A 13706-nucleotide genomic window follows, 5' to 3' on the forward strand; every position below is an offset into this window, starting at 1 on the left:
GGCAACATGAAGAGAGCTATTCTTTAAATGTGTATAAAGTGCACCACGCACCTGCTCATGTCACAAAAACTGGCAATCCCGTTTGAGGGTTAAGAGTGTGACATGTTATTTAAAAAAAAACACTTTCAGAAGATATTTTAAGGCAGACTGAAGCGGTTACAGCACTAGTCATCAGAAAAGACAAAAGAAATAAGTTCTTCCATGAGGCTGAGATAATATTTTAAATACTGATGCCATATAAATAAATGAGAAACTGACCTGTGCTGTGCGATCCCAGCCATCTGAACAGTGGACTAGAACAGAGGTTTTGTGGTTTTCTACTTTATCAACAATTCTCACAGCACCAGCTAAAATGCATTTTATGTGCTTCAGCCAGTATGTTGATTCCACACCAGAAAGCCATCTTGATTCTTCTATGGTTGGGAAACAAAGCTCTGAAACACATGTTGAATACAAAACTAATTTATTTTGTCCACAGCAGCTTATTTTATATTGCTTTATTTTCTTCTATAAACAACTGCCTACCAAGAATGAAATCAATAGATATAAATTCCGCTGCTTTCACATAATGTTACTTTACTAGATGAAGTTGTGTAACACTTAAATCACCTGTACAAATATTTGCAATAAAAATACATGTCCTAGTACCCTGTGTTTGTAAGCTGGTATCATGGGTGGTAAAAAATAACAATACAACCTACACAGATACTGATCCTATGGATGCTTGCATAAATTTTAAATTAAATAGGCAGCAATGTTAAATTTACTTAAAGCACTCAGTTACATCTTTATCCACAAAAACTCACATTAAAGCTGTCCATAATATCTATGCTGAACCCCAAATAACTAAACACTTTTCGCACAAAACTACTACTAATCAGGCCTCTTTCTCAGTCACTATTTTTGCTCATTAAAAGCTATGACTTTTGCATTAAAAATCGCTATTATTTCTGGACTGAACCACCTCCTAACATTTCACATATTTATTTCAATTTAAGACGATACACACAACTTAACTATTAATGCCGACTTCCTCTCATGGAAACAATCTTCATCTGATATATAGCTTATTATTTCACCCCACTTCAGAAAATTAATTTTGTTGCAAGTTTGAAGTTACTCCACCTCAGAAAATTAATTTTGTTGCAAGTTTGAAGTTACTGAGATTTAAGTTGATAGAAAGTTTTACAATTCGTTGATAGGTTTATGGATGCATAAAAATTGAGCAAGAAATTGATTACAAACCACATATTCATCTCTCGGTCTCTCTATGCGATTTTTAACAGCCACACTTTAAACCAATACTAAACTAACAATTCCCTGAGGTCTCAGAATGTGTAGTACCAACTGATCTCCAGTTTTTAGTCGAGTTATGCCACCAACTTCAATACTCCTCACTTCTATTCAGCAACTCCTTATTAGTTATGTTAATTACCTACTTAATCTTCAGCATTTTTCTGTAGCACTACATTTTAAAAAGCTTCTACTCTCTTCGTGTCTGAGCTGTTTACTGTCCACATTTCACTTCCTTACAAGGCTACACTTCAGACTAATGCTTTGAGAAACAAGTTCCGAACACTTAACTTATATTCAATGTCAGCAAATTTCTTTTCTTCAGAAGTCCTTTTCTTGCTGTTGCCAGTCCACACTTTAGACCACCATCAGTTATTTTACTCCCCTATGTACTACTTTTAGTGTCACACAGCTGAAACACTGAGTGAAAGGCAGGAATTGGCTTCTGGTTTCAGAGCAGCACACAGTTTTATTCTGTTGCGAAGGCTGATGTTCACTAAATTAAGTTAACAAAAATAATGGACAAAAATATCAGAAAAGGAGTTTGATACTAATGGACAGGGAATGTAGTCTGCACACACAAGGGAAGAAAGATAACAAAAGCCTACGAAATAGGATGTAAAGGGGCTGGGGTACGGGAACTAATGTAGGGTAAAAACAGATGAAGGACTCTGTAGTGGTGATGTTAATGTAAAATAAATACATGGATGTATGAACCTGATGGCCAATAGGTTCCCGTACCATGTGAGAAATGATTGCAGATATATCAGTGGCCTGTGATAATACCTGTACAACCTTCCTCAACAGTTCACTGTTGGAAAGCAGGATGCATTGTCCATCTGATTTTTTTTTTTTATTATTTTTTTTTTATACATACACCCTGACACTGGCACCTTGTAATATGGCAGACTGGAATACCACATATGAAAATTACTGATGCCAGGACTACTAATGTATTCAATCCTTTAGTCATGTACTTTTGTTGTACATTTTGAGCAACAGCTGGGACTGCATCTTTACATTTATGCACCTCAACAGATTTGTATGCAACAGAATCAACAATAGAAAGACTCTGAACACAATTAGACATAGGATTTATAAAGCAATTAAAGTATGACAAAAAAGCATTTTTCAGAAGTCAACATTAAATTGATTATCATATGAGAACTTTCCACAACCGGAAATGTCTGGGTTGTGTTGATTTATATTATTATCAAGGTAAGAAACATGATACTAGTTTTCAGTTGTAATTTAATTAATGTAATATTCACAGTAATGAGTTACAGTACATGTAACTTGTATTTTTAAGCACCTTGGCAGTGATCACAGGGAGGCAGTTGGTTGTGATTCTTTGTGCAAAGCATTTGGAGTTAGAATGTCTGCAGTACGGCAGCATCATGTTAAAGTCAATGTATTTCATTATACTTGATAAATATATTGAAAATGAACTTTAAAGCCAGGAATGCAACACTTCAGTAATTAGAGTGCTACCTATTTTGTTCCTGCACCGCCCATTATGAATTCGTTTGTAACACTGCAATGCAGTGAAGCAAGATCAACAACAATCACTCTTACACATCTACAGGTATTCAGAGGATCAAATTCATGACTATTTCATTACCTCTTCAGTTATAGTCATGACCTCTCGGAAATATGTGTGGTACAATGACAAAGCACTTTTTTATAAACCTGAAAGCTGGTTGAAATAAAGGCTGAATGTGATAATTCTCATATTATTTAAACTGTATGTCAGCATGAATAATGTAATTACTTAGAGCCAACATTAATAAAACTGACAAACCATGAGGATGGATCCATGACTGGAAATTGAAGAAAAACGGTCCTATGAACATGTGTGCACTGTTGTCACAGTAGGTGGCACTGATGGATGAAAGTTCCTCTGACCATTTGCCATATTCCTTGTGTGTCGCAGGCTGTGTGACTGACACAGCATACTGTATGGCCAAGCAGATGGAAACAGTCGAGAGGCAGAACCCGGGCCTCCAAATCTACTGTACACACAATCTGCCACCTTCCTGCATTTTTGTCTATCTGAAAGGACCCATGATCACACAAATACCCGAAAAGGACTTTAAATTGTGAGTGATGTGGTTGGCTTTTGTGAGGGTACTCATTTTGGCATAGTCGTGCTGCCTCTCTACCATTTCCATCTGCTTGGCCACGCACAAACACCATCTTGGCTTCTTCCCTACATGAATAACGGACCATTCTGCTGCTTACCACTCATCAAATGCTATAAAAACATTTAAACGTAGGATGGGGTACGACTATTTTCAGATATATTTATCATCAAATTAGTTTAAACACAATTTGTTTTAACACAGGAATCTAGTGAAAACTTTTCGTTATGACAATATAAAAATTTTGAAGGTACAAAATTTATGTCAAATGTTAAACTTCACTGTAAAAGATTCAATGTTTAAGCGTCTCAGCTAAATCTGAAATTTCAACATCTAAAACTTCGGCTTCCTCTTTTGCCTTTTTTATAATCATTCCTTTTTTTTAAGCTATTTTATTTCTTGAACTGTTCTTCTTTTACGATTGGCCACTTCATTTTTATCAGATTTCTCATTTTCTAAAGTTTCTACTCTTTTTGATGAAGCATACTTCACAGTTAGTGTAACCGATCTTGTAAAGACTACATTCAGTTGTTTCTCACTAATGAGTAAATCATCTGATGATTGTATTACACAGTAAACACCTCTTTCTGCAACAACTGTATCTTCTAAGTTTTCAACTAAAAATTATTTGTTAACAGAAAAATCTCTTTCAACTATAGCTTTTCCATGAAACATGCATAACGACTTCTGCACAAACTTGATGAAGTCCTGGTTCACACTTTGCAGTAAATTCATTAGAAAGTGATCAAGTTTCTCCTTCTTAGTATTGAATTGTTTCAGATGTTTTTCAGAATATTCCCACAATTTAAAGTATCAGCTGTTGATGCAGTCTTTGAGAAAAATTCTTCCAATGCAATTGTCACTTGAGAACATCTGAAAATGGAGCTCTGCATATCTTCAGGTGATAAACATGAGCCACCTTTGACTATCTTTACATTTGAAGGCCTCTTCTCAACAATGTTTAGAGACAGACTTTGCTCAGTTATGTGGATACTAAAACATCTCAATAAATTTTCAAAATAGAACAGATGGAAACTAAAACAAAGCATTTTTACATCACAGCTCTGCAATCAGTCTTGTACTGAAAATCCACTGAAGATCCTACCTTTCAATGAAATTGTTTGCTTGATGGCAGGTGTTTTTGGTCTTCAAAGCATTAGAATTTCCATTTGTTCATCTAACATCCAACTGGAAAATGCTTATGAATCAAACTACTTATAGCATTCATTTTACACACTGGTTGGTTGGTTGGTTTTGGGGTTTGATGGGGGCTAAACATCGAGGTCATCAGTCCCCTGTTCCAAAAAGACATACTTGTAAAAGGCCTATACAGTAAAAGCATAACCTCTGCACCCAGAGGGAGGGAACACCAAGGGGGTACAGAGCTAAAATGAACACCGCAATAACACAAAATAGAGGACACTTAAAAGGAGCAGAGCAAATAGTGGACTAGAGTAAAACAGACTACAGTGGTTGATGGATCAGGGAAAAGGATGACGACTCAACTACAAACAAAGAACCTCCAGCTGGAAAGCATTGATAGAGGTACCAACACAGCATGTTGCCATAAAGGACACTATTCTGGTATCCACATCACAATTATAAGTCACTGGAGTGGGTGTAGCCTGAGAAATCATGCGAAAGCACCCACACTAGAGTGAGTGATAAAACCCAGCTACACGGATAAAACGTAAAACTGAGTCAGCTATAGAGGCATCGTCACCTAGAATTAAAGGAAGTGCAGCTGGTAAATTAAAGGACTGCCGCAAGGGGGCTAAAAGAGGGCAGTCCATCAGAAGATGGACCACTGTCAGCCCTGCATCACAGCGATACTTGGGCGGGTTCTCACGACGAAGGAGATAGCTGTGGGTCAACCACGTATGTCCAATTCGGAGACGGCAGAGAACAACTGAGTCCCTACGCGTGCTCCTCAAGGATGAGTTCCATACGGCCGTGGACGACTTTATCATGCGGAGCTTATTTGGCGTGTTCAAGACAGACCATTCATTCAGAGCTCCACTCATCGCGGACCTTGCGATTTACGGCTGACTGGAGGTCTCTTTCCATGAGACCAAGCTCCAGGGGTGGTGATCGACATGTTCATTTCCTGGAATGCCAATGTGGCCCGGGGTAGACACAAACATCGCTGAATGACCACACACGGCGAGAGCAAAAATAGCATCTTGAATAACGCGCACCAAAGGGTCCTGAGAAAAACACGGGTCGAGTGCTTGCAATCCACTTAGGGAGTCACTGCATATGACAAATGACTCCCCAGGGCAAGAGGAAAGGTGAGGTGAGGTGAGCGAGCGCACGATAAAGAGCAACCAACTCCACAGTGAAAACACTGCTCCCACAAGGCAGGGAGTGCTGCTCAATGTAGTCGCCGTGGATGAAAGCAAACCCAGTGCGCCCATCGACCACAGAACCATCGGTGTAGACTACATCGGCATTGCGAAACGAGGCAAGAAGAGCCATGAATTGTTGACGGAGACTGGCAAGTGGAACGGAGGACTTTGAGTAGCAGGACAAATCCAAGCAAAGCCGCAAGTGAGGGAGGGACCAAGGAGGGGTAGAAGAAGAGGGCCAGAAGGATAGAGGAAGGGGAAAGGACTCAAGTGACGAGAGAAGGGAACGAACATGGACCGCGATTGGGAGACTCAACCTAGGCCAACGTCGTGGGGAGGGGAGTGCAGAAGATGGAAAAAGGAGCCTGCGGTTTGGGTGCTCGGGGGAGGCATGGACGCGGGCGATGTATGATGCAAGCAACTGTTGCTGGCAGAATCGTAGGGGAGGGATTCCAGCTTCTACAAGAAGGCTAGTCACCGGACTAGTGCAGAAGGCACCTGTCGCCAGTCTCACGCCACAATGGAGAAGTGGGTCGAGGATCTGCAACGTTGAAGGTGCTGCTGAGTCATACACCATGCTCCTGTAGTCTAGGCAGGACTGGACTAAGGCCTTATACTGCTGTAGGAGGGTTGTTCGTGTAGCCCCCCCAAACGGTGTGGCTGAGGCAGCAAAGGATGTTGAGGTGCTGCCAGCACCGTTGTTTAAGTTCGCGAAGATGAGGTGTCCAAGTAAGCTGAGCATCAAACAGCATGCCAAGAAAGCAATACGTCGCCTCAATACGAAGGAGTCCATTGGCAAGGTAGAGCTCTGGATGGAGGTGGACCGTTCGACGATGACAGAAATGCATCACTCGGGTCTTAGAGGCTGAGAACTGAAAACCATGGTTGGATGCCCAAAAATGTGCCTTATGGATAGCTCCATGCAGCTGCCTTTCAGCGACACTGATGCTTGGGGAACTCTAGTAAAGACAAAATTCATTGGCATATAGAGAGGAACAGACTGACGAGCCCACCGCAGCCGCAAGACCATTAATCGCCACCAAAAAGAGGGGAACACTGAGAATCGAGCTGTGTGGGACACCGTTCTCCTGAATATGAGCAGAGCTAAAATAAGTGCCAACTCTAACCCGAAAGGAGCGATTGGAAAGAAAATTATGTAGAAAAATCGGAAGTGGACCCCGTAAGTCCCATTCGTGCAGCGTAGCAAGGATATGATGGTGCCAGGTGGTATCGTACGCCTTCCGAAGATCAAAGAAAACAGCAACTAGATGTTTGCGCCGAGTAAAAGCTGTATGAATAGCCGACTCTAGCAGGACTAAATTGTTGATCGCTGAGCGGCCCTGACAGAAGCCCCCCTGTTGCTGGGCCAGGAGGCCCCCGAGATTCGAGAAACAGCAAGAGCTGCCAACTCACCATCCGTTCCAGGAGTTTGCACGTAACATTGGTAGGGCTGATAGGGCGATAGCTATCAACCACCAGCGGATCTGCACCAGGTTTCAGCACCAGGATGGTAACGTTATCCTGCCAATGAGTTGGGAAAAACGCCCTCCGTCCAGATGCGGTTAAACACGGCAAGTAATTCATCCTGACTGTGCGCAGAGAGATGGTGAAGAAACTGCTTGTGAATTCGGTCTGGACCTGGAGAGGTATCGGGGCAAGCTGTAAGGGCACTTTGGAACTCCCATTTACTAAACGGGGCATTGTATCGTTCCCAACAGTGCGTGCGAAACGACAACTGCGTATGCTCAGCCTGCTCTTTCATGGCACGGAATTCTGCGCTGTAGCCTGCTGTCGCGGAACTACGAGCGAAATACTCTGCCAGACGTTCAGCGATGGCGATTGGGTCAGTACAAAGTGTACCCCGAAGAGAAAGGCGAGGGACAGATGCATGAGGGCAAAAGCCAAAAATGCGCTGAACCCACGACCACACCTGAGATGGGGAGGTGCGAGAACTTATGGTGGCAACATATCGTTCCCAGCAGTCCTGTTTGCTCCACCGGATTAATCGCCGAACCCAGGCCCGCAGCCGTTTAAAGGTAACCAGATTCTCCAAGGAAAGATGACACCGGTGTCGTTGCAGGGCTCACCGGCAGTCCCGGATAGCTTCTGCAATCTCTGGTGTCCACCAAGGGACTGACTTACGCCTTAGGGTACTTGATGAACAGGGGACAGTTGCCTCGGTAGCAGAAACAATGGCCATAGTAACGTTGTCCATTGCCAAATCAATGTCACCAGGAAGCGGAGCAATGGCCATAGTAGCTGAGGTGTAGGCTGCCCAATCAGCTCCATGAAGAGACCATCGTGGCAGCTTGTCAGGGGGTTGGGATTGAAGAAGAGAAACCAGGATAGGAAACTGGTCACTACCACAGAGGTCGTGGACCCTCCAACTGAGGTATGGAAGAAGACCTGGGCTACTAAGAGAGACGTCAATGGCCGAGTATGTGCCACGAGTCAAGCTAAAATATGTGAGAGCACCAGTGTTAAGGAGGCAAATGTCCTGCTGTGCCAAGAGAGCCTCAACGTTCCTACCCTGGCCTGAGATGTGGGCCCCACCCCATAAAGGGTGGTGGGCATTAAAGTCCCCCAAAAAGGAGGAATGGCGGAAGGGGGGGGGGGGGGGGAACTGGGTGATCAAGGCAGCTAGGTCAGCAAGAGGGACAACCTCATCCAGGGAAGGTAGAGGGAACAGATGGTAAGCTCCATTCCTGCTCGGATTCTAACAGCCACAGCCTCGAGAGCCGTGTGAAGTGGCACTGGGGCACTAGGAACAGTGGCAAGAACATAAACACAGACACCGCCAGACACCCTGTCGTATTCTATGCGGTTCATATAGTAACCCCGGTAGCCACAGAGGGCCAGACAAGTGGCAGGAAAGCGGCACAAAAGCTGTTTCAACTCAGCAAGGTGGTGGAAAAAACCACAGCAATTCCATTGAAGGAGAAGGGTATTCGACTGTGAAGACATGAAAGAACCCGGGGGAGGGGGCGGGTGGGGGGGGGGGGGGGTAATAGGTCACGCCTTAGAAGCGCTTGCCGCCACCGATTGCGAAGTAGCCTGATCAACTTCCATAGGAGCTGCGGGTCAAGTGACATCTAGCTCCTGAGTGGATGCTACATGCTCCACATCATCTTCAGGTGCAGTGGTGAACGCCTTTTCTGTCTCTGTGTCCTTCTCCTTTTGCTTTTTCTTCTTTTTGGTAGGGTCCCGTTTTTCCCTTCGGTTTATCAGGCTGGGTGGGCTTTTCCAACCCAGTCTCATGGACCGAGGAAGACCTGGAAACCCTACAGCCCTCAGATGGTGGCTGTTTCAGCCACTGGCTGACATCTGGAGGGGCAGTAACCATGGAAGGGAGGGCACCAAGCGATCCCTTCAGCGCGAGGGGAGCCGGAGGAGGCGGGCACTTCTCCGGCTCAGAGGTGTCCACTTTGTACGACGTGTCTTCAGGGGACCTAAAGATAGTAGGGTCGCCACAGGCGCCTTCATCTTGACTTTCAAGGGTGACAACCTGCCCGAGAAGGTCAAGGTGATGATGTATTGATGTGATGTTAAGCCTTACGTCCTTCCACCCATGCGCTGCTTTAAGTGCTGGAGGTTTGTGCATATGTCATCGAGATGCAACGCCAACCCTACCTGTCAGGATTGTGGACGTGCCTCCCACCCCGACATCCCATGTTCAGATTTTCACGGAGCTTGTTGTCAGACTGCAACAACAGATCACGATGAAAAATAAGTCCCTGAACCATATTGAGGCTCTTATGAGGCGTAACGGAGACTCCAACATCACCGAGCTTGTCACAAGCAAGCAATGCCCGTGACTGTGCTGGGGATGCTGTCTGTATGGGGACTGCTCCAGACCTCATTTTAGACATGTCCTCAACTTCCCCCTAACTTAACCTCTAAATTTTCCACAAAAAACTGAGGCTTTGTGTTCAGAAATGAGTCCCCATCTGTTCGGCTGCAAACCAAGAATCGAGGAGAATACGTCTCACCTGGTAATTTAGACCGCTGTTCCTCTCCTGGTGTGGACAGGGAAGGGAACGACTGGGGGGTCATACTTTAAAGCACTGAACTTTCCTTTCTTAGAGACTCGTGCTTGCGCACTATTCATATTTCTTTTCATAGTGGTCCCACCATCCTCGCGACCCAGGCAGTTAAGCCAAGATCTCCGGGCTCTGTACCATACAACGTTCCACAGTCGCGCCTTACGGTGGTCGTTTAAGCACGCTCAGAGCTTACAGTATTGAGAACCGGTGGCACTTCCCAACCGCAGCTCAGGGACACCGGGGTCGCCAAGCCCGTACCCAGCAACTAAATGCTGAGCCCCCTGAGGGCATTACACAATGAAATCTTATGCAGCATGAAGAGATAAAATTTTGAAAAATCAGCTGTTGAAAGGCTTTGAACTGTACTGATTTGCCAATGATTGTTGCCAACTATGCAGAGTACTATTAACTGGTGTTTATTATATTGTTGTCTGCTTTGTCACTGAACTGTGCTGTCGCTATCTATGTTACGTTGCACTATTTCAATTTTTTTAAATTATTTAACATGTCAATACAAACAGTGGTCTCAATTTCGACATCGCCAAGTCTTCCACTGATGTTGCTGCAGTGCGTTCTTCCAGTACGTGGAGGTGGAGTGTGTTCCCACTTCTTCCCACAGCAAACACTGTGCGCTCTCTCCACTTCCCCTACTCAACAGATGTCAAGTTATAGTCTGCGTGTAGTACTAATATGGTGTGGAAAAAGTTTTGGTTAGTGAGAAATAAATTTTACTCTGATTGTCATTAACACTTAAAATGAAATTAAAATTACAATAGTTTTATATTAATTATTAACAACCTTTAAAAAAATGTCTTTCCAAAAAAAATGCGGATGAAAGAGATTCAAACAGAAGTGGGACTGGACAGAATTAATGAAACAGCTGTTCTAACTGATATTCCTCCAGCACCACAGCACTGTCACAGGTGGAGCTGTAATTTATATGTCATTTCTATTAGATGTACACACCACATTTAGCTCAATGAAGCCATCCGCACCTGGCACGCAAGGTTGCTAACTGCACTAACAGAGGCTTTGCTAACATGGCTTACATATATGGACACCCAAGTTCCCTACAGGTAAAGGCTTTTAAGAGCTCCGATTGTGTGTGTCTAGTCCACATAATTTTTTATGAAATGGACTGCTGGATACAACATTTTTTGGGTAGCACTACCTTGCTACTCCCTTTTAGAAAGACACCTGACTGACACAAAACAAAATTCATGACCGTCCACTGAATTTCGTTACCTTTTCATTAGCTTCATGATCACCTGCTCATTTTCATTACCTTTACATGACTTTCATGACATGTAGACATCCAGTCCTATAACAGTGGAGAAGATCTGTTATAAGTAGCATTTCGCTAGAAAGAGTTATAGCCTTTTGTAACACACCTGGAAAGCCAGTGAGAAGCAAGACCCACAAAATTTGTTTTTATCCCCCCCCCCTTTTTTTTAATACTGTAGTAGCATTGTTATAACTTTCACCGATGGGCCAAAGCATTATGACCACCCGCTTAATAGTAGGTTTGTCCACTTTTGGGAAGTTAAACAGCAGCAGATCTATGTTGGATGGTTCAACAAGTCCTTGTTAGTTTTCTGAAAGTATGTTATCCCAAATGTGTCTACACAGGTCACACAACTCATTTAAATTAAATGCAGTGGTTTGTGCATGCAGAGCTGGTGCCAGATAGTGTTCCAGATGTGTTCCATTAAGTCTAGACCAGGCGAATGGTAGCACAGACATGATCATGATCCTCAAAAGACTGTCGCACGATTATGGCCTTGTGAAATGGACAATTTTCCTGTTGGAGTATGCCATTGCCGTTAGGGAAGATACTACAATGAAGTGATGCACATGTTCCGTAATAATGTTCACATAGTCCACTGTGGTGAGGGTGCCTTAAATTTCTACCGCAGATCCCAATGAAGTCCAGGTGAATGCCTCATGACATAACAATGCCACCACCAGCCTGCATCTGTGGCACAGTGCATGATACAAGCACCTGTTTGCGTGGATGATGCCGTACCTAGACACAATGATCAACCTAGTGTAACAAGAAAGGTGATTCATCTGACCAAGTGTCACATTTCCATTGATCCACAGTTCCATCTCTATGATATCGTAAACACTGCAATCTTAACTGACTGTCAAGGATCAATATGGGAGCACACAGGAGTAACCTGCGTTGGATCCCTGCATTCAACAATGTTTGCTGAATGCTGTGCTCCTGAACACTTTTGGGTGAATCAGTACTGTTCTCTGTCATTAGAAATGCCACAGATTACTGCCTGTCCTGCTTTATGGAGCAGGCAAGTTTCCGATCTTCTCAGTCTGTAGTGAAGTGTGCCATGTAACCATAGATGCTCATGACAGTAATAAGTGAACAGCCGTCCTTTGCTGTTTTGGTGATGGTTGTCTCCATGTATCCAGCCATAACAATCTACTCTTTGTCGAAGTCCCGTATCTCAGTGGATTTTTCTATTAGCTAGAATGATTCTGTGGTGTCACCGCCAGACACCACACTTGCTAGGTGGTAGCCTTTAAATTGGCCGCGGTCCGCTAGTATACGTCGGACCCGCGTGTCGCCACTGTCAGTGATTGCAGACCGAGCGCCGCCACACGGCAGGTCTAGAGAGACTTCCTAGCACTCGCCCCAGTTGTACAGCCGACTTTGCTAGCAATGGTTCACTGACAAATTACGCTCTCATTTGCCGAGACGATAGTTAGCATAGCCTTCAGCTACGTCATTTGCTACGACCTAGCAAGGTGGCATTATCATTTGTTATGTATCTTGGGATGCATGTACAGTCAGACCGATGTTCACCAATTATGGATTAAAGTTAAGTATTTCACCATCTGCGTCCATTTTTCTAAGTTCTAATTTCCTTGTCAATTTCCAGACCTCACGCCAGCCTGTGTGAGCTTAAACGCGTGCCTTTCGGCTTTCTCCAAACCCCGTGAATTGGCTCCTGCCAATTCACAACAGATTCCCCATTCATCTCTGTGCCGCTTACATACTTTCCTTATTATGTCACATGTTCACAAAACCACAAGGCGGTATTCGATCTCGTGGTGTGCATTGTATAAATATAAACTACAACCGCTTAGCCAGCCTGCCTGCCTGTCCCTTTGCCATGGATTCAACGGCAGTGTTTCTACGCCCACGCTGAACCCTGTGAGCAATAGTACATACATGAGGGCGAGTCTTTATGCACCCCACAGCAAGGTGGTGGTCAAGGGTGATATGGCTGCTCTCAAGTTGTTCCACATACAATGGTGAGTGTTCTGATACAACGTAGTCCATCTATCCATGGTTATAATTTGAAAAAGTCGAAGATAACTTGTCATCAACACATTGGTGGACACAGCAGCTGAATAGAAGTGGTAGTTTTCCCCTCATGGGACATCCTTGATACAATAGTATGTATGTGAAAAGCCCATTGCCAGCTTGAACTTTAAGATGGTGTCCCTTGCATTGAGTACCCATTTTCTAGCCACAATCAGTGATGCTGATATTGCACTGACTGCCCATCCTTACTTTTAACTACTGTAACACCAGAACTGCCAGTAAAAACTCTAACAATATCCTAGTCACACGGCATTCTTAACTGTTCCATTCATATGCTGCTAGGGTCAATCCCCCCCCCCCCCCCCCCGCCCTCTCTCTCTCTCTCTCTCTCTCTCTCTCTCTCTCTCTCTCTCTCTGTCCGTCCGTCCGTCCGTCCCCTCACCCATAGGCCTCAGATGCCAATGGAATCCCCTTTTTAGACCCATCCATGAATACAGCTACGTATTTCTGATGCTCATTTAAAATGTTAGAAAATATCATATTAAAAACATAAGTATGTGTGCAATCTCTCCTGTACTGCACTAACTAGGGT

General features: G+C 43.9%; 1 protein-coding gene across 2 annotated transcripts in view; it reads right to left on the reverse strand.

Moving 5' to 3' along the window:
* Nucleotides 1-13706, reverse strand: part of LOC126248309 (myotubularin-related protein 2) — a 198558-nt gene that overhangs the window by 62229 nt on the left and 122623 nt on the right. For both annotated transcript variants that reach the window (XM_049949182.1, XM_049949181.1), the window contains one exon: nucleotides 259-434. In XM_049949182.1, the coding sequence (XP_049805139.1) occupies nucleotides 259-434 (176 nt within the window). The remainder of the gene's footprint in view (nucleotides 1-258; nucleotides 435-13706) is intronic.

The sequence above is a fragment of the Schistocerca nitens genome, chromosome 3 (assembly GCF_023898315.1).
Source record: "Schistocerca nitens isolate TAMUIC-IGC-003100 chromosome 3, iqSchNite1.1, whole genome shotgun sequence".
Taxonomy (NCBI): domain Eukaryota; kingdom Metazoa; phylum Arthropoda; class Insecta; order Orthoptera; family Acrididae; genus Schistocerca; species Schistocerca nitens.